The sequence below is a fragment of the Panulirus ornatus genome, chromosome 15 (genome assembly GCF_036320965.1).
Source record: "Panulirus ornatus isolate Po-2019 chromosome 15, ASM3632096v1, whole genome shotgun sequence".
NCBI classification, from domain to species: domain Eukaryota; kingdom Metazoa; phylum Arthropoda; class Malacostraca; order Decapoda; family Palinuridae; genus Panulirus; species Panulirus ornatus.
Window position 1 is genome coordinate 9,436,098 of NC_092238.1, and position 22,430 is coordinate 9,458,527.

At 38.8% G+C, this 22,430-nt stretch overlaps 1 protein-coding gene across 7 annotated transcripts in view; it reads right to left on the reverse strand.

Annotated features, from left to right (window-relative positions):
* Positions 1 to 22,430, reverse strand: part of DIP2 (disco-interacting protein 2) — a 520,124-nt gene that overhangs the window by 57,929 nt on the left and 439,765 nt on the right. For 5 of the 7 annotated variants that reach the window (XM_071670477.1, XM_071670474.1, XM_071670480.1 and 2 more), the window contains 4 exons: positions 17,013 to 17,132; positions 15,751 to 15,989; positions 8,885 to 9,011; positions 3,410 to 3,630 (listed from right to left, as the gene is read on the reverse strand). In XM_071670477.1, the coding sequence (XP_071526578.1) occupies positions 3,410 to 3,630; positions 8,885 to 9,011; positions 15,751 to 15,989; positions 17,013 to 17,132 (707 nt within the window). The remainder of the gene's footprint in view (positions 1 to 3,409; positions 3,631 to 8,884; positions 9,012 to 15,750; positions 15,990 to 17,012; positions 17,133 to 22,430) is intronic. The other 2 variants (XM_071670476.1, XM_071670479.1) reach the window with 1 other exon arrangement.

The window sequence follows — 22,430 nt, forward strand, 5'->3', positions numbered from 1 at the left end:
TAACACTTACACCCATATGAATTAACAATGTCAGGGATGCATCACTAGAGTCTCTCCTAAGAGTAGCAAAAACTAAGCACTATACAGATCAATTAATGTACGATCAAGGTAATGCAAAACACCACTGGAAGTCTATTAACTCTCTACTTGGCAAACCAAGCAAGGCAGCATACAAACAGACCATCCAGTCAAAACCACATTGTAATGATTTACTGAATATATTTAACGATCACTTTCTAAAGCTGAGGCCGACTCATACACTAAGACAAGTGAAGATTAAGCAAATCCAATATTCATTCAGCATCCCTAATTTTTCACAGTATCTTCCCCCTGTAAATCACATAAAAACAGAAAAGCACGATATTTGTTGAATAACTCCATTCAAGTAAACTGTCAGGAGTAATAAAATCATTCTAAATATTCTATTAACCATTCAGTAACGAACTATGTGTACCCAATGAGACCCTACAGATGATGCTTTTTTGAGATCTTCAAAATAATCAAAAACTATTTCAGCCATCAATTAATGAAAAATATTAGGCTAAAGAAAAAAAACATTTCTTTTCTTTCATACTATTTGCCATTTCCCACAATAGCGAGGTAGTGTTAAGAACAGAGGACTGGGCCTTTGAGGGAATATCCTCACCTGGCCCCCTTCTCTGTTCCTTCTTTTGGAAAACTAAAAAAAAAAAAAAAAAAAAAATCGAGAGGGGAGGATTTCCAGCAACTTATAAAAGTAACCAAAATTCTTGTTGTACAGACATTTATATATGGTATGCCAAACCTCCCAGATTATGTTATTCCAATATCTAAAAAAATAATCAGACGTAATTCTATCAATGGGAAGTGTAAAAAATTGAAAAAATGGGAAAATCTGATACATTAACCAAATATGTGGCTGTACAATAGACATTCAATTTGGCTTTTCACATGTTTAGTGAATTCTGCTGACTCATCCATCTCCTCTTCACCACCACCATTAGTGGATCATTGATACAATAACTTTTCCTAATGCCAACATTTCAACACTGCAACCTCCGACAAACTTGTAAATGTTGACTGAATGTTGATCAAATTTAGTTTCATATGATATTTATATTTATATCAACAATATTTTTGTTCTATCTACAAAAATCTGAATTATATCACTGTTAACAAAGGCAGCCGTTTTACAGCACTTACACCCATAAGAATTAACAATGTCAGGAACACATCTCTAGAGTCCTTCTAAGAGCAGCAAAAACCTGGCACTTTAAAGATGAACTAATGTAGAATCAAGGTAATGCAAAACACCACTGGAAGTCCATCAACTCTCTACATGGTAAAACAAGCAACACAACACACAAACCATCCAATTGAAATCACATTGTAATGACATACTGAATATATTCAATGATCACATTCTAAAGAGTGGGAATGAATCATCCAATAATATAAGCAAAGATAATGCATATCCAGTATTTATTCAGGCCCCCTAGTTTTTTGCTGTATTTTTCCCCAGTAAATCACATGAAAATAGAAAAACATTTGAAAGACCTAATACCCAGTGCTCCTGGGTACGATATTTCACCATAAGCTGCTGAAGCACATCTCTGGAATCATTTCAGTTCCAATTACATACATAACTAACCTTACAGCTTGCTAAGGAGTTTTTCCAGACAAAGTGAAAATAGCTAATTTCCTGATATACATGTACAGCAACAAAGATCATATATTACCAGCACATTTGAAAAAAGCAAAGAAATACTATTAACAACCCAGTTTTGATTTTGTCAAAATTATTCCATAGAGTTTGGTGTACCACACTTTATTTGTAATGTTTATAAATACTTGAAGAATGAGAACATTAGCTCAGAGAGCAAAAATGGGTATGTTTGAAGAAATAGTAGTTCCAACAATGTTATATGGTTGTGAGGCATGGGCTATAGATAAGGTTGTGCAGAAGAGGGTGGATGTGTTGCAAAAGAGATAATTGAGGACAATATGTGGTGTGAGTTGGTTTGATTAAGTAATGAAAGGGTAAGGAGATGTGTGGTAATAAAAAGTGTGTGGTTGAGAGAGTAGACGAGGGTGTATTGAAATGGTTTGGTCACATGGAGAGAATGAGAGAGGAAAGATTGACAAAGAGGATATATGTGTCAGAGGTGGAGGGAACGAGAAATGGGAGACCAAATTGGAGGTGGAAGGATGGAGTGAAAAAGATTTTGAGTGATCGGGGCTGAACATACAGGAGGATGAAAGGCGTGGAAGGAATAGAGTGCACTGGAATGATGTGGTATACTGGGGTGAACGTGCTGTCAATGGATTGAACCACGGCATGTGAAGCATCTGGGGTAAACCATGGAAAGTTTTGTGGGGCCTGGATGTAGAAAAGGAGCTGTGGTTTTGGTGTATTACACATGACAGCTAGAGACAGTGTGAACGAATGTGGCCTTTGTTGTCTTTTCCTAGTTCTTCCTTGTGTACATGCGGGGAGGAGGGGGGGGTGCCATTTCATGTGTGGCAGGGTGGTGGTGGGAATGGATGAAGACAGCATGTATGAATACGTACATTTGCATATATGTATATGTCTGTGTATGTATATGTTGAAATGTATAGGTATGTATATGAGCATGAGTGGGCATTTATGCCCAGGTGCATAGGCACCAATAATCACCCATCACTCTCCATCCACTTTCAGTTTTACTCATATCAATCTAGAGTTTACTTTCTTACATTCTATCACATACTCCCACAACTCATGTTTCAGGAGTAGTGCTACTCCTTCCTTTGCTCTTGTCCTCTCACCAACCCCTGACTTTACTCCCAAAACTTTCCCAAACCACTCTTCCCCTTTTCCCTTGAGCTTCATTTCACTCAGAGCCAAAACATCCAGGTTCCTTTCCTCAAACATACTACCTATCTCTCCTTTTTCTCATGTTGGTTACATCCACACACATTCCAGCCCCCCCACTCCTGATCCCTTTAGTTGCTTTCTACGACACACAGGGAAGGCGTGGGAAGTATTCTTTCTCCTCTATCCCCAGGGATAATGTGGTACAGGATCTAAATCACTGGAAACAACTGAAAATTCTAAGGCTATACTCCATAGAGCACAGACAGGAGAGGCATATCATCATCTATGCCTGGAAAACCCCAGAAGGTAAGGCTCCCAACTTACATTTGGAAATAACATCCTACTGGCATGACAAGCACAGAAGACTTTGCAAAATACTTATGCTGAAATTCAAAGGTGTGATATGCACAAAAAGAGAGAATCCCTTTAATATATGGGGCTCAAGACCATTCAACACCTTGCCAGATACAATCAAACACAGGATAGGATGGAAAGTAGGTAAGTTTAAGAGTGCACATTATAAAAAGGCAATGTTCAACAAATCTAGGACTAGAGTTATACTGAAAGCCTTACTTGTTGTGATCCAGCATCCCTTCTTGACAATGGAACTTCAATAGGAACAGGAACAAGGCCCGCCTGAAGACAAGCATAAAAGGCGCACATGAAAGATACAGGGTCATTGTTTGGGTACACAAGGGCTACACGGTCACCAGGCATAACAGTACCTTCCCCTCGTCCACCAAGACGGGTAAGGAGGTTGTATGCCATCTTCTGAGATCTACTCAACAGCTTGCCTGCAAGAAAAAAAAAAAAAAAAACATAAATGTGACAGATAGGGTCATGTGGAGGAGGGTGGACATTTTGGAAATGAAATGAGAGAACAATATGAGGCATGAGGTGGTTTAATCAAGTAATGAAAGGGTAAGAGAAATGTGTGATCATAACAAATGTGGGTGAGAGAGCAGAAGAGGGTGTGTCTAAATGGTTTGGACATATGTAGGGAATGAGTGATGAAAGGTTGACAAAGAGGATACGTGTGTCTGAGGTGGAAGGAAGAAGAAGTGGGAGACCAAATTGGAGGTGGATGGATGGAATGAAAAAGATTTTGAGCAAATGGGGCCCGAACATGCAGAAGAGTGAAAGGCATGCACAGAATAGAGTGAACTGGAACAGTGTGGTATACTGGGATCAACGTCCTGTTAGTTGACTGAGTTAGGGCATGTTAAACATCCAGGGTAAACCACGGAAAAGTCTGTGGGGCCTGGATGTAGATAGGATACTGTGGTTTCTATGCATAACACCTGACAACTAGAGAATGAGTGTGAGCGGATGTGGCCCTTTTTTGTCTGTTTCCTGGCACTAGCTCACTGACCCATGGGGTGGTGATGCTGTTTCCAGTGGGGCATAAGGGTGGCACCAGGAATGGATAAAAGCAAGCAAGTATGAATATGTACATGTGTATATATGTATATGTATGTGCATGTATACATATGTATAAACGTATGTGTATGTATACATATGTATATATGTATATGTTGAAATGTATACGTATGTATATGTGCATTTATGTATATATGTGTCCATATGAGTGGATGGGTCGCTCTTCATCTGTTTTCTGGCACTACCTCACTAATGTAGGAACCAACGATCAAATATAATAATGGATATAATTTTTTTCATTACCATTATCATAATACTTAATCACTGTTTCCTGTGTCAGTGAGGTAGTGCCAGAAAACAGACAAAAGAATGGCCTGTCCACTCACATGCATGTATATGTACATAAACACCCATACATGTACATAAACACCCATACATGTACATATACATATCAACATATACACATATACATATACAGACATATACATATATACACATGTACAGGAGGTCAAGAGAAAGGTGCAAGAGGTGAAAAAGAGAGCAAATGAGAGTTGGGGTGAGAGAGTATCATCAAATTCTAGGGAGAATAAAAAGATGTTTTGGAAGGAGGTAAATAAAGAGCATAAGACAAGGGAACAAATGGGAACTTCAGTGAAGGGGGCAAGTGGGTAGGTGATAACAAGTAGCGGTGATGTGAGAAGGAGATGGAGTGAGTATTTTGAAGGTTTGTTGAATGTGTTTGATGACAGAGTGGCAGATATAGGGTGTTTTGGTCAAGGTGGTGTGCAAAGTGAGAGGGTTAGGGAAAATGATTTGGTAAACAGAGAAGAGGTAGTAAAAGCTTTGCGGAAGATGAAAGCCGGCAAGGCAGCGGGCTTGGATGGTACTGCAGTGGAATTTATTAAAAAAGGGGGTGACTGTATTGTTGACTGGTTGGTAAGGTTATTTAATGTATGTATGACTCATGGTGAGGTGCCTGAGGATTGGCGGAATGCTTGCATAGTGCCATTGTACAAAGGCAAAGGGGATAAAAGTGAGTGCTCAAACTACAGAGGTATAAGTTTGTTGAGTATTCCTGGGAAATTATATGGGAGGGTATTGATTGAGAGGGTGAAGGCATGTACAGAGCATCAGATTGGGGAAGAGCAGTGTGGTTTCAGAAGTGGTAGAGGATGTGTGGATCAGGTGTTTGCTTTGAAGAATGTATGTGAGAAATACTTAGAAAAGCAAATGGATTTGTATGTAGCATTTATGGGTATAGAGAAGGGATATGATAGAGTTGATAGAGATGCTCTGTGGAAGGTATTAAGAATATATGGTGGGGGAGGCATGTTGTTAGAAGCCATGAAAAGTTTCCATCGAGGATGTAAGGCATGTGTACGTGTAGGAAGAGAGGAAAGTGATTGGTTCTCAGTAAATGTATGTTTGTGGCAAGGGTGTGTGATGTCTCCATGGTTGTTGAATTTGTTTATTGATGGGGTTGTTAGGGAGGTGAATGCAAGAGTTTTGGAAAGAGGAGCAAGTATGCAGTCTGTTGTGGATGAGAGAGCTTGGGAAGTGAGTCAGTTGTTGTTCGCTGATGATACAGTGCTGGTGGCTGATTCATGTAAGAAACTGCAGAAGCTGGTGACTGAGTTTGGTAAAGTGTGTGAAAGAAGAAAGCTGAGAGTAAATGTGAATAAGAGCAAGGTTATAAGGTACAGTAGGGTTGAGGGACAAGTCAATTGAGAGGTAAGTTTGAATGGAAAAAAAAAACGGAGGAAGTGAAGTGTTTTAGATATCTGGGAGTGGATTTAGCAGCAGATGGAACCATGGAAGCGGAAGCGAATCATAGGGTGGGGCAGGGGGCGAAAGTTCTGGAAGCGTTGAAGAATGTGTGGAAGTCGAGAACATTATCTCGGAAAGTAAAAATGGGTATGTTTGAAGGAATAGAGGTTCCAACAATGTTGTATGGTTGCGAGGCGTGGGCTATGGATAGAGTTGTGCGAAGGAGGGTGGATGTGCTGGAAATGAGATGTTTGAGGACAATATGTGGTGTGAGGTGGTTTGATCGAGTAAGTAATAATAGGGTAAGAGAGATGTGTGGTAATAAAAAGAGTGTGGTTGAGAGAGCAGAAGAGGGTGTGTTGAAATGGTTTGGTCACATGGAGAGAATGAGTGAGGAAAGATTGACAAAGAGGATATATGTGTCAGAGGTGGAGGGAATGAGAAGTGGGAGACCAAATTGGAGGTGGAAAGATGGAGTGAAAAAGATTTTGAGTGATCTGCGCCTGAACATGCAGGAGGGTGAAAGGCATGCAAGGAATAGAGTGAATTGAATGATGCGGTATACCGGGGTCGAAGTGTTGTCAACGGATTGAACCAGGGCATGTGAAGCGTCTGGGGTAAACCATGGAAAGTTCTGTGGGGCCTGGATGTGGAAAGGGAGCTGTGGTTTCAGTGCATTATTACATGACAGCTAGAGACTGAATGTGAACGAAAGTGGCCTTTGTTGTCTTTTCCTTGCGCTACCTTGTGCACATTTGAGGGGAGGGGGTGGTTATTTTCATGTGTGGCAGGGTGGCGATGGGATTAAATAAAGGCAGACAGTATGAATTATGTGCATGTGTATATATGTATATGTCTGTGTGCGTATATATATGTATATGTTGAGATGTATAGGTATGTATATATTGCGTGTGTAGAGTGTATGTATGTACATGTGTATGTGGGTGGGTTGGGCCATTCTTTTGTCTGTTTCCTTGCGCTACCTAACAAACGCGGGAGACAGCGACAAAGCAAAATAAATAAAAAATATATAAATATTCATATTTGCTTCCCTTCGTCCATTCCCAGTACCATCCAACCCCAAAGGAAACATATTGCAAACTCCAACTTCAGCAAGGAATAGAGTGAAGTGGAATGATATGGTATACTGTGGTTGACATGCTGTCAATCGATTGAACCAGGGCACAAGAAACATCTGGGGTAAAACATGGAAAGGTCTGTGGGGCCTGGATGTGGATAGGGAGCTGTGGTTTCAGGGCATTATACATGACAGCTTGAGACTGAGAGTGAACGAATGTGGCCTTTTATGTTTGTATCCTTGATCTGTTACTGATGCTACCTTACCAATGTGGGAAACAGTACACAAGATGAAAAAAATCTAGAAAAGATATTAATAGAATACTAAAAGGACTTGGCCCATACTAGGCTCGTGGCCCTTATGAAATTTCACAATATGTGGTGAAGACATGTGCAGATATGCGAGATAACACAACCAGAAATACTGTTCATAATGTATTGGAGAGGGATTAGTGCCAGGGATGGGCTAGCAGCCAGGGGAATAGAAAACGGCAAATGTCATACCTGTCTGTAAGAAAGGAAACCATGAATATGTGCTGGTCTATAGAACCGTCTAACTAATGAGTGTGGTGTGTAGGGTTCTGGAAAAGAGTATTAGAAAGCAGGTGAGAAACACATGTTTTAAAGACACAAGGTCATGTATAACAAACCCATTAAATTTCTACAAGAGAGTGAGCTGTCTTACAAACAAACAGGAAATCTGGATAGACTGTTTGTTTCTGGACTGCATGAAAGTGTTTTATGCTGTTTCACAAGGGAGGCTGATTAAGAAGCTCGAGCAACCACCTTCTCCAACTGGGTTGAGGGGACCAGTGGAGTGCCACGGGGTTCTGGTCTACGACACTTACTATTCTTTACCAATGTTAATGACTTATCGGAAGGTATGGACTCCTACCTAAATATGTTTGCAGATGATGCAAAGGTCATGAGGGAAGCAAAAAGTGAGAAGGATTGCATTAGCTTATAAGGGGACTTAAGATGACTCCAAAGTTGGTCTGATACATGGTTGATGAAAGTCAACCTGAGCAAATGTAAAGTGATGAGGATGGGACAAAGTTAAAGAATGCCTCATTTGATCATCATCTAGCAGGAAATAAGTGTCAGGATTCTGTTTCTGAGAAGGACTTGGGAATCACTATCATCCCTAACCTGTCATAAGAGTCCTATATTAGGAGAAAAGTTATGAAGATAAACTGTCTGCTGGCAAATACCAAAACAGCTTCAAAGTATATGGATAAAGATATATTTAGTATGCTGTTCATATTCTACATAAGGCCAAAACTAGAATATGCTTCACAACAGCAAAAGGAGGTCAGATGAGGGTAACAAAGATGGTACCAGAATTAAGAAAGTTAAGTTAAAGGGTAAAGATAGAGGCTTTAAGTCTGCCCATCTTAGAAGAGAAAAGAGTAAAGGGTTAGCTGATTGTAACCTTTGTTTTTAAAACAGGTCAATGAGGTGGACAACGAACAGTTCTTGAGAGACATAGGAATAGAGCAACCAAGGAACATAATATATTAAGCACGAAACTTCTTAAAAAGATGCAAAAAAGTACCTTTTTATTATGAATAATACAAATAATTGAACAAAATGACTCAGGACACAATTAATGCAGGCAGCAATAATAAATTCAATAAATTCTATTGGTAAAAATAGTTCAAGAGATGGATTCCCACAGGTGTAAAACTCCCTCTATGTATGGTACAAAATGGGTAATTACAGTTCAAAATAACAAAATTTAGAGAAAAATCCTTAAATTTACATTTTTTTACTTACCCTTCCTTTCATACATAGCATACAAAAGAATAGGCCTGTACATCTTACCATAAGTAAGGGAAACGGAAAGCTTTCCATTAGCATCCAGTACAGTTGCAACAGGAGCTTTATATCCAGAGGATGACCCATAACGATAAACTGCATCTTCAACAGATCGTGGCAATCCAGCAGGAATCTTGAAAAGGAAATGAATTAAATAAGTTTGTGAAAATGTTGACAGATATACTTTGTATCTATAAGAATCTAGGTATAATTCTAAACATGTAGTAAACCTATGTTAATTTTCCTGTCATATTTAGAGTAACATACACAAAACATACCAAAGTACAAAATTCAGAATAATATTCCTTTTAACTCTATTCAAAAGGTGGTGCCCTATATATATATATATATATATATATATATATATATCGGGAGGGGGGATTTCCAGCCACCCTCCCTCCCTTTATTAATCCCTTCAAAAGGAACAGACAGAGGAATACGGGGAGTATCTCTCGGCCTATCCGCATGGGGGTCCCAATCATGTTTTTGGAAGTGAACAGATTTGAAAAAAAGGAAGATGGGTAGATGTTTGAGGAGAAAAGAACTTAACATGTTTTGGGAGTGAAACGAAGATGGTATCAAGCAAGAATAGGATGGAAATCCTTGGGATGAAGTCAGGTTGATATCAGAGGAACCAAAGGCAAGGGACACGAAGTGATAGCAAAACTCCTGAAATGATTTGGAGTATGTCCTAATAGCAAGGTATGTAAGCAAAAAGATGAATGCTCGTCTCATATGACAATAATTGAACTAAGTTAAATGTGAAATTAGTGGGGATAACTTGGTGAATGAGCCTCAATGAATCAGAACAGAATCAAGCAGAGGAATGTTTATGGAACAGCTTAAAAGTGTGTTTAGCTATTTACTACGGGAAACCTGTTACTTAGAGATGGTGATTTGAATGCATAACTGATTAAATTTGGCAGTGAGGATAAGTGGCATGCATGGGGGATGACCATTTGTAAATGGACCAACATGCATCAAAAGTTTCTGCAGACTATATGTAGAGTGAAAAACCATGAGACTGCCTTTGACTTGGAATACCTGATTTTAAAAAGTAATTCATAAAAGTTATGACCACATGTGAATGTAGAGAATTGCCCTAACGTTATTGGAATTACTCTTAATGGCACATGTTGGTCAATAGACTAGACTTTCTTAGGTAAAATCAAATTGAATCTAAGGCAAACTGGTACGGTTGTTAAACCTCTTCATTATTGATTGGAGCTAAAGCTGAAGATTTAGTTGGTTCTTATCAGTAATGAAGCACATTGCAAATCTCTTATGAATGAAAGGATGTAGAAAATTAAGTGAGCTTTGGAAAAGAGGAAGAACATATACAGAAGATAAGGAAAAAAATTCAGAGGAATGGAAATAATTATCTAAACAAGTGGAAGTTAAAATGTGGGATAAGTGGGTGGCATGAATATGGATAAGAACCATATAATTGCAAAAAGAACTTACTTTTTGCATAAATAGAGTTCGGCATTTAAAAAGGAAGATATCTGTAGATTAATAAGACAGGTTATTCTTAACAAGCAAAGAGCAGATTTATCCATTATAAATCAGTGAAGTACAAAGAATGATCCAGCAAAAAGTTTAATAGAAAGACCACGAAAAAAAAAGGTGCAAGAGGTGCTAAACAGTGGTCAAATATTCATTGCGTAGAGACTCATCATAAATATTAAAAATCAAAAAGAATATCTGAAGGTCTTTATACTAGGTGCCAAGCAAGCACAAATGATCAAACTTCAAGACACAGGGTCTAAATGAAGTGACTAACCCCAAAATTGTTGATGTGCATAAGCAACTCTGGCTTAGAGACTAGTCTTTTGGGTTTGATGAATTGTTCTTCATCATCAATAAAATCTGGTAATGGTGTTTTGGTCTCTAGGTGGTGTGCAATCTACTGGATAGGTTCAGGGCAAACAGATTTTGGAAAAGATACAGAGGTACTACGCCCTGTCTGAGGACAGAGAAAGACGGCAAGGACAGCCCAAGGTATGCTGGTATACAGGGATAATGTTACAAAAAGCGGGTGGGTTGAGCCTGATATTTATACTTTTCATAAGGCTGAAACATGTTTACAGAGTAAGGAGGAAATGCTCTAGGTTGCTGAATGTGCCATAGTGCCCCACTTACTCAACCAAAGACAAAGGGATAAACGACTGTTAATTCTAAATCACAGAGGTTATAAGTATTTTTGAGTATTCCTGGTAAATTATATGGGAGGGTATTGATTGAGAGGGTGAAGGCATGTACAGAGCATCAGATTGGGGAAGAGCAGTGTGGTTTCAGAAGTGGTAGAGGATGTGTGGATCAGGTGTTTGCTTTGAAGAATGTATGTGAGAAATACTTAGAAAAGCAAATGGATTTGTATGTAGCATTTATGGATCTGGAGAAGGCATATGATAGAGTTGATAGAGATGCTCTGTGGAAGGTATTAAGAATATATGGTGTGGGAGGCAAGTTGTTAGAAGCAGTGAAAAGTTTTTATCGAGGATGTAAGGCATGTGTACGTGTAGGAAGAGAGGAAAGTGATTGGTTCTCAGTGAATGTAGGTTTGCGGCAGGGGTGTGTGATGTCTCCATGGTTGTTTAATTTGTTTATGGATGGGGTTGTTAGGGAGGTAAATGCAAGAGTTTTGGAAAGAGGGGCAAGTATGAAGTCTGTTGGGGATGAGAGAGCTTGGGAAGTGAGTCAGTTGTTGTTCGCTGATGATACAGCGCTGGTGGCGGATTCATGTGAGAAACTGCAGAAGCTGGTGACGGAGTTTGGTAAAGTGTGTGGAAGAAGAAAGTTAAGAGTAAATGTCAATAAGAGCAAGGTTATTAGGTACAGTAGGGTTGAGGGTCAAGTCAATTGGGAGGTGAGTTTGAATGGTGAGAGGCTGGAGGAAGTGAAGTGTTTTAGATATCTGGGAGTGGATCTGTCAGCGGATGGAACCATGGAAGCGGAAGTGGATCATAGGGTGGGGGAGGGGGCGAAAATTTTGGGAGCCTTGAAAAATGTGTGGAAGTCGAGAACATTATCCCGGAAAGCAAAAATGGGTATGTTTGAAGGAATAGTAGTTCCAACAATGTTGTATGGTTGCGAGGCGTGGGCTATGGATAGAGTTGTGCGCAGGAGGATGGATGTGCTGGAAATGAGATGTTTGAGGACAATGTGTGGTGTGAGGTGGTTTGATCGAGTAAGCAACGTAAGGGTAAGAGAGATGTGTGGAAATAAAAAGAGCGTGGTTGAGAGAGCAGAAGAGGGTGTTTTGAAATGGTTTGGGCACATGGAGAGAATGAGTGAGGAAAGATTGACCAAGAGGATATATGTGTCGGAGGTGGAGGGAACGAGGAGAAGAGGGAGACCAAATTGGAGGTGGAAGGATGGAGTGAAAAGGATTTTGTGTGATCGGGGCCTGAACATGCAGGAGGGTGAAAGGAGGGCAAGGAATAGAGTGAATTGGAGCGATGTGGTATACAGGGGTTGACGTGCTGTCAGTGGATTGAATCAAGGCATGTGAAGCGTCTGGGGTAAACCATGGAAGGCTGTGTAGGTATGTATATTTGCGTGTGTGGACGTGTGTATGTACATGTGTATGGGGGGGGTTGGGCCATTTCTTTCGTCTGTTTCCTTGCGCTACCTCGCAAACGCGGGAGACAGCGACAAAGTATAAAAAAAAAAAAAAAAAAAAAAAAAAAAAAATATATATATATATATATATATATATATAAGTATGAAGTCTGTTGGGGATGAGAGAGCTTGGGAAGTGAGTCAATTGTTGTTCGCTGATGATACAGCGCTGGTGACTGATTCATGTGAGAAACTGCAGAAGCTGGTGACTGAGTTTGGTAAAGTGTGTGGAAGAAGAAAGTTGAGAGTAAATGTGAATAAGAGCAAGGTTATTAGGTACAGTAGGGGTGAGGGTCAAGTCAATTGGGAGGTGAGTTTGAATGGAGAAAAACTGGAGGAAGTGAAGTGTTTTAGATATCTGGGAGTGGATCTGTCAGCGGATGGAACCATGGAAGCGGAAGTGGATCATAGGGTGGGGGAGGGGGCGAAAATTTTGGGAGCCTTGAAAAATGTGTGGAAGTCGAGAACATTATCTCGGAAAGCAAAAATGGGTATGTTTGAGGGAATAGTGGTTCCAACAATGCTGTATGGTTGCGAGGCGTGGGCTATGGATAGAGATGTGCGCAGGAGGATGGATGTGCTGGAAATGAGATGTTTGAGGACAATGTGTGGTGTGAGGTGGTTTGATCGAGTAAGTAACGTAAGGGTAAGAGAGATGTGTGGAAATAAAAAGAGCGTGGTCGAGAGAGCAGAAGAGGGTGTTTTGAAATGGTTTGGGCACATGGAGAGAATGAGTGAGGAGAGATTGACCAAGAGGATATATGTGTCGGAGGTGGAGGGAACGAGGAGAAGAGGGAGACCAAATTGGAGGTGGAAAGATGGAGTGAAAAAGATTTTGTGTGATCGGGGCCTGAACATGCAGGAGGGTGAAAGGAGGGCAAGAAATAGAGTGAATTGGAGTCATGTGGTATACAGGGGTTGACGTGCTGTCAGTGGATTGAAGCAAGGCATGTGAAGCGTCTGGGGTAAACCATGGAAAGCTGTGTAGGTATGTATATTTGCGTGTGTGGACGTGTGTATGTACATGTGTATGGGGGGGGGGGGGGTTGGGCCATTTCTTTCGTCTGTTTCCTTGCGCTACCTCGCAAACGCGGGAGACAGCGACAAAGTATAAAAAAAAAAAAAAAAAAAAAAAAAAAAATATATATATATATATATATACAACCCCTTTCCCATACTGTGCAAGTATGAAATTAAACAACTTCACACACTGGAACAGACTAAGTAATAACAAATGTTTCAAAAGCTACTTAATACTAAAGAAAGATTTTCTAAACATATAATACACACACAAACAAACACTTTCCTTTCCTTTCTTTCATACTATTCACCATTTCCTGCGTTAGCGAGGTAGCGTTAAGAACAGAGGACTGGGCCTTTGAGGGAATATCCTCACCTGGCCCCCTTCTCTGTTCCTTCTTTTGAAAAATTAAAAAAAAAAAAAAAAAAGACGAGAGGGGAGGATTTCCAGCCACCCGCTCCCTCCCCTTTTAGTCGCCTTCCACGACACGCAGGGAATACGTGGGAAGTATTTTTTCTCCCCTATCCCCTGGGATAACAAACAAACACACCTCATTGATTTCTATGGGAGAGTGAGATCTGATTTGGACAAAAAAGAAGATGGGGTAGATTGTTTGTATTTGGACTGCCACAAAGAATTTAACACTGTTCCACATGGGAAGCTGATTTAGAAGATGAGTTATCAAGCAAGAATAAGGATAGAAACTCCTTCAATAGAAAGATTATTTCAGTATGCATATCACGAGGAACCTTCTCATAAGGGGTCAAGGTGACACGCATAGTGCCATAGGACCATCACTCTTCTTTATCTAAGTAAATGATTTGGCTAATGGTATGGACTCCTAACTGATGCAAAGGTCATGAGTGAAGCAAAAAGCATGGAGGACTGCATCGTCTCATATGACAAATGAAGTTTAACCTAAGTAAATGTAAATTAGTGGGGATAAGCTTGGTGAATGAAGGCCTCAATATGATAATCATGTAACAGGAATCAAGCCGCAGGAATCCGCTGATAATGATACAGCTTCCACAAAGGTGACCTTTTGCTCAAAATATTACTACTGTGGGAAAAGTCTGTTGTACTTTAGAGTGTCGATCTCTCTATGGTCATCAACTCGATTCCCATTTCCAAGGGGGAGGATCAAGTGCAGACATGCACCTTTTAGAGAGAAGGCAATGAACCATTATATAGTCAAATAAAGTAATTGAGCCAACATGCATTCCCAAAAGTTTCTGCCAAGTCTACTACTCATGTAAAGAGGTTGTTAACCAAACCATTGAAGACTGTGCCTTTAGACTTCCTGTAGTTAATACTATCTGATTTTACCAAAAGTAAATTGTCATAAAAGTTACCAATGACCAACAAATGTGCAAATGTAGAGAATTCTGCCCTTACAGTTATGTAAAGGAAGAATTCTCTATACTTGCACATTTGTTGGTCAATGGTCACCTTTATGACAATTTATCTTAGGTAAAATCAAATAATATTAAACACACGAAATCTAAAGGCACAATCTTAAACGGTTTGTTAACAACCTCTTTACATGAGTAGTTGATTTGGCAGAAACTTTTGGAAAAGCTGAAGAGTTTTGCAAGTTGGTTCACTTAATATGTATGTATAGCACATTCCAACATCTCATTTAATGCAATGAAAGGATGTCTAAGAAAAATTAAGCTGAGTGCACAAAGAGGAAGTAACATATACAGAAGATAAAAGGTTAAAAAAAAATTCAGAGGAATGGAAATTAATTATCTCTAAACAAAAGTATGAAGTTTAAAAATGTGGGAATAATAAGTGTGGGTGCTGCATGAATATGGCCAAAAAGAACCATAAATAGAAAAAAGAACCTTTAACTTTTTTTTCATAAATTAAATTTCAAGGCATTTAAAAAAGGAAATGAATATCTGTTAGACTCTTTACATAAGATCAGGTTATTCTTAACAAGCAATAGCTAATGTTATCCATTCAATAAATCAGTGAAGTACAACAGAATGATACCAGCAAAAAAGTTTAATAGGAAAGCCACTGAAAAAATACAATAGGTGCCACAGAAGGTGCTTAAACAGTGTGTTTATTCATTCATTCATAATCAGACTTTCATCAATATCAATATCTAAAAAATGCAAAATAAACGTCATCATCAATGCTTCTTTCTTACTAGCAGTGCCAAGCAACATCAAATGATCAAACTTAAGACACAGATCCTAAAGATATAGTCACTACTTACCACAAGTTGTTCTCCCCGAGCTGGTGTCATAACCATACCCTCTGGCTTAGGAGCACTAGGGTCTTTTGGGTTGGCAGCAATTTCCAAGTCTTCTTCATCATCCATATAAAATTCTGGTAATGGTCGTCTCTTTGGTCTCTTTAGTGTGTTTAGTAGTTGCTGAATCTTACTGGATACTTTCCAGCGGCCAGTTCCACGCCAGTTTTCTGGAAAATGATACAGAGCGTCTCGCCATCCGTCTGAGTGAGCCAGAGCAAAGACGGCAACAGACAGCCCACAAGCGATGCCTAGGGTTAGTACAGGAGAGCTAAACCAAGTTACCATAAAAGCTGGGATGTAGAAAGGATTGAAAGCTCTGGATATTTATCACATTTTCCACATAAGGCCATGAAACAGATTTTACAGAGTAAGGATGGAAATGCTTTTCTTAGTTTCATTATATGTAAAGCCCATATTGCACACAAACCTTAACTCAATGCCTAAAGACATTAGGGTAGGATGAATCACAAACACCTCGTTAATATTATAAATGCACAGAGAGTTTAGTAAAGAAGCTACATTTAAAAAGCCAATACAGCTAGTTACTGTTTCTATAATGGATGAAGGTAAACACCAGTTATCCAGTGCAGAAGAATTTTAATAAATTCCTCAAAATACAGAAAACTCTTACTTGGCTAATGAAAAAATGCATACACCAACACTCATGCACCTTAAAACTACGTATATGAATGGCAACTGGAGAGGATAAAATTTAGTCTTTAAAGAGTAAGAAGAAAAATTGACAGCATTTCTTTTTTCCCCCTAATCAGAGTACTATAAAAATTCATGGGCATCTTTTTAAACATCATAAATGTACAAGGAGATTAGAAGAAAAGGTTCACTTCAAAACCCTTTACAATAAGCTACTGCAATAAGGATGAATGAGGGTTCCTAAAGAGTTATCTACAGCAGAGCAAAAGAATCTCTGTAACTTCTTGAAATGAAAAAAGCAATTATTTGGGCAAAGAATTAAAAAATGCAAAAGCAATACATGCCTCATCTTAAAACTATATACTTGTGTGGCAACTGGAGAGAATAATCTTCAAAGAAAATTAAAAAACAAAATACATACTTATACTGCTCAATTAATGTACCATACTAAAGTAAAATACACGTGATAAGAGGTGGAGATAACCATATTTTGCTTTAAATCAAAGTGAAATGCTTAGAGGGTTTGTTTTCAGAACAACAAAACTGGTACAGTTCATTTTATAAAATCTCACCAGCATCTGAGGAAGACTGTCTGCCAGGAAGTGGACCAGAATAACGAGTTATACGGTCATCACGGGGAGCTCGATTGTTGCCCCCACTAGTATTGTTTGTTACATCAGGGGGTTGAGAAACTGTAAGGCAGAAAATATCACAATGTCAATTTCAATATCAGGTTCTTCGCAACATTTCAATAGCAATCATGAATAAGAAATAATTTTCCAGTCTAAGCTGAAATTTGTAGAACATAAAATCACAGAATGAGTGAGGAAAGATTGACAAAGAGGATATATGTGTCAGAGGTGGAGGGAACGAGAAGTGGGAAACCAACTTGGAGGTGGAAGGATGGAGTGAAAAAGATTTTGAACAATCAGGGCCTGAACATAAAGGAGGGTTAAAGGCATGCAAGGAATAGAGTGAATTGGAACGATGTGGTATACCGAGGTGGATGTGCTGTCAATGGATTGAACCAGGGCATGTGAAGCGTCTGGGGTAAACCATGGAAAGTTCTGTGGGGCCTGGATGTGGAAAGGGAGCTGTGGTTTCGGTGCATTATACATGACAGATAGAGACTGATTGTGAACAAATGTGGCCTTTGTTGTCTTTTCTTAGTGCTACCTCGCGCATGTGTGGGGGGAGGGGGGTATCATTTCATGTGTGGCGGGGTGGCAATGGGAATGAATAAAGGCAGCAAGTACGAATTATGTACATGTGTATATATGTATATGTCTGTGTATGTATATATATATATGTATATGTTGAAATGTATAGGTATGTATGTGCATGTGTGGACGTGTATGTATATACATGTGTATGTGGGTGGGTTGGGCCATTCTTTCGTCTGTTTCCTTGCACTACCTTGCTAACATGGGAGACAGCAACAAAGTATCATGAAAAAAAAAAAAAAAAGAGGTAGGAAGACAAGTCTGCCATTGGAACCTAAGTACTCCTTTCCTGGCCTAACTGCAGGGATAGAAGTAAGAATCCTATCCTTGCAAGAATGAATTTCAAAAACTTTGCCAGTGGATTTCAATGTAGGCAATATGTCTGGAACATCTTATAGCTATACATTTGGATCAGCAAGGCCAAATGGAATGTGAGAATGATAAGTGATGAACATAAGCAAACAAATGTCATACATTCTTTTTCTAAAGGCAACGTATATATGTTGAGTAGGTGCAATTTAAAGCTGTAGGATAGTGAAAAATTTGTTTGGAATGATGGGAAGTATGTGAGCTGCATTCTTAGAGGGTGCAGATGCCTTGCAAAGGGAAATCACACAAATTTTGGTGAAAGATAATCATGAAAGGATAATTGTTTGCACCAGGTAAGCATTAGGTTCTTAGTAATATAATTAAGAATTAATGATTCAAAATTATTGTAATAATCAAATCTGTGCATGCAAGAGAGTAAAATGGTTAGGGATAAACTTTGCAGGAACTTGAACTGTGATGCTCATTATAATGGGTGAGATTAATCACTTGGTAACAGACGCAAGAGGGGGTGGTACATCCGTATGAGATTCTGGATGAACATTACAGTGTTAAAGGGATAGGTTGAACATGTACACTAACGTATAACATGAAATTATAAATTTCAAACAAACACATGTCCACCTCCACTTCAAACATATATATGTCCAAACATACACAGGTTTCGTTAGAGAGAGAATTATAAAAAATATATGTATTTGAATTTGATTTTTGTTGCAAAGGGCATTGTTTATTGGGCAATGTTACCCATCATATGGGTTGTGGTGCAAAGGAAAATACGGAGTAAACAAAAAGTCCAAAAACTGGGCTATGACAACTGAACTATATAATGTTACATGTTGAATGAACCAATTACAAGAAGCAAAGATGGGATAATTCTTAAGTATGAGGTAACACATCATTTATGGATAAAATAGTTTCACATTTTGTAATATACAGAAGAGGCTGTCTCTTAATTCAGTGATTTTTCATCAGTCAAGAACACTGTGTTGAAGGGTTTAAGAGTAACTCTGATGGCAAAGTGTGCATCTTTTTTGCTAAATATCAACAAACAGAGCAAACTTCTTTAGGTATATATATATATATGCCAGCCTAAGTGAGACAATAATAAGAGAGATAGACTAGCTAGTGCCAATTTCATATACACATATATATACATAAACGTCCATACACGCACATATACATATCAACATATACACATAAACATACATACACAGACACATACATATATACACATGTACATATTCATACTTGCTTGCCTTCATCCATTCCTGGTGCTACCCCATCCCAAAGGAAACAGCATTTCAACCCTCTGCTTCAGCGAGGTAATGCCAAGAAAACAGACAAAAAAAAGCCACATTTGTTCACACTCAGTCTCTAGCTGTCATGTGTAATGCACAGAAACCACAGCTCCCTTGGACATCAGCAACTGAAATTAGCCAAAATATACCAAAATAAAAGAGTATTCCATTCACACTGCCTTCTTTAAGGAGGGTTCAAATGAGCTAGTAGAACAGTGTTTGATATAAAATATGAAAAGCTTTGTGGCCAAAGAAAAAACTCGTTATTTCATGTACATATTTCTGAACATGAAATTCATTTTTAAAGCATGAACTAGTGAAAAACCATCATAAGAGAAATGTGTTGAAAAAATATATAAACATAAAATGTACCACATCATTCATAATATAACATAGACCTTTTGAACAGCAGAGTGACTGGGACCCTAAGAAAGGCTTAGTGAATTTTCTTTCAGTATTTTTTTCAGAACAAAAAATGATTATCAGTTCGTGCATTACACAAGATCCTAGCACTATCTATCTATCTACTATATCTCTGATGCCTTTTCCCTCCTGGAACAACCTCAAGGGATGGCCAAGGCAATAGAGTCTCCATAACAAATGAACTTTAGTGTCTCTTCTTAGCCTTTAGTGTCTCACCCTTAATAGGATACTAGCAGAGAGCAACTCTATCACAGTGTTTACAGAGGCTTCCATCTTATGCTCCTACTGACTACTTCAACCTAATGTGTCTACCTAATTACTACTACTACCTGCTGCCCCTATCTAAATGTTCCTACCTACTATGTACTGCTCCTACCATTTTGCCAAAGAACAGGGCTCATGCATAGTCCTCACCATAGGAAAATCATGATGAGGAGAGTTTGTATGTTTGTGGATAGAATACCAGTAGTCCATGTGTGTGTGAGGCAGAAAGAAAAGACAGCTACCTGGGTCACAGGAGTGCAACTTGGCAACCATTGAAATCCTGGCTCACTACACAGTCATCACTAACGCTCCCAATACCAAGGCGAGTAGTACTGGTAATAAATCTCCCTGTCTATTGGCTGCCTGCCAACTAGTACCTGCCTAGTCAAGACAACTGTGATGACTGTTTCCTTTGGGAACTCCCTCAAGGGGGTGGCCATGGCAAAAGTCCCTGTTAACTGTTAAATTGCAGTGCTGCTTCTCAGCCTTTAGTGCCTCACCCATAATAGAACACTGGTAGAAGCCGACTCCTGTGCAGTGTTTTCAGAGGCTCCTACCTAATGTTCCTACCAACTACTTCTACATCATGTTTATACCTAATACTCCTGCCTCATCTTACAACTTATAACTTTTACCTAATGCTCCTACCTACTACTTCTACCTAAAGCTCCTGCCACAACGTTCCCATTCACCACTTCTATCTGTTGCTCCTACCTTTTTTGTCAAAAGGCAGGGCTAGTGTAAAGTGCTCACCACAGGAAAAGCTAGAGTTGCCGAGAATGAGTTGTGTAAATTAAGTACTGTCAAGCATTATTTGTGACATGGAAAGATTGTTCATTTGTGGACAGAATACCATTAGTCCACATAAGGGCGAGACAGAAAGAAAAGACAGCTACTGGGTCAAAAGAGTGCAACTTGATAACCACTGAAGTGCTGGCTCACTATGCAGCCACAGTATACAGAATAAATGTATAAATGTATACAGAAAATACAAATTACCCACCTATTCATAACATAAATGATGAAAGCTTTGAACTAAGATCACATGTCTCTGTGAATGCACCATCCATTTTTTCCATATCTTTTCTCAACGTGTACTGTACTTCTAATGCAGACATAAGTCAACATCGTACTAAAGAGAAGTAAAAAATATATAAAAAGACACAATTTACTGTATTATTCACAAAGTTTAATTTGAATGTTTTGAAGAAAACAGCAGATATGCCAGAACCATGCCACAATTCATCCAGCATTTTTCACCTTTTCCTCCAAGTCTTACTTGTTGGATGCTTAGGCAAAGTGGTTACTGGTACACTTGAGCACAAAAATGAATTACATGAATGGCAATCAATACATCCATGGTGTAAATGGATGCTGAAATGGAACTGATGCAGTGGGCAGTGTAGATTAGGCAGTTAGTCGTTGATGAGTTATCGTAGCTTTGGTATTGCACACTGCCAGCTGGGCTTATACTGTATAAGATGGCTCATGTTATGATGAAAAGATGAAAGTAACTCACGCAATTGTGCTATATCAGTTCCATTGCTTTAACTTGTACTAAATCCAATTCCACCAGTATATTTATATAAATTCTTCTAACTCTGGTTATATTCAGACTCACATACAGAAAGTCACCTCCACCTGCCTTCTATGGACAATCTTTACTAAACATATTACATAATGCTGGCACTAACTGTTTTTAAGTGATTACAGGAAGTATCAATTTACAATAAGAACACCTTACAGGACACCTATTGTAACTTCAAATCTATCTTCAATTAAACCACTGAAACTTATGTTATAATGGGGATCAAGTTCCAAACCAAATTTTACCCAATGTAAATCTTATTGATGGGTCATACTATACCTGAAATAGCTTACCACTCATATACATTACCACACTCTGTCATGACAATTCTTGTGTAAAAAAAAAAAAAAAAACTGAAAGATACTGTATTGAAACATAGTGATAAAAGCTTAAGGTGTTGCTGGAATGGAAGAGAGTGGACTGAGGGTTACTGGGAAACTGAGGATGGGGCACAAGGATTATCTAGACCGCCTTCATTATCTGATTTAACAAATGTTCCCTTATCACAGACAATGCAGCTTATATTTAACAGACTAAGAATAAAAGTAACAGAGTGATGGAGACCCACAGAACTGGCTATAACCATGAGTTGCTGACCAGTATCAAACCTCCTAAGCACCACTCATGTAGCCTCAAGAATGACACCCTTACATCCTTTACTCTTACAAGTACAGATATACCAAACTACCTACATTTACTGTGAATGAAGTAGATAATAGGGCTGTGGTGAGCACAAACAATTGTATTTTTGCAGCTACTGGGATGTAAACTAAATGGTATTTTGCTGTAATATAGTCAAAATATGCATCTACATGAATACCTCAAATTACAGTGACATCCTTTATCATTAAGAAAAAATACTCT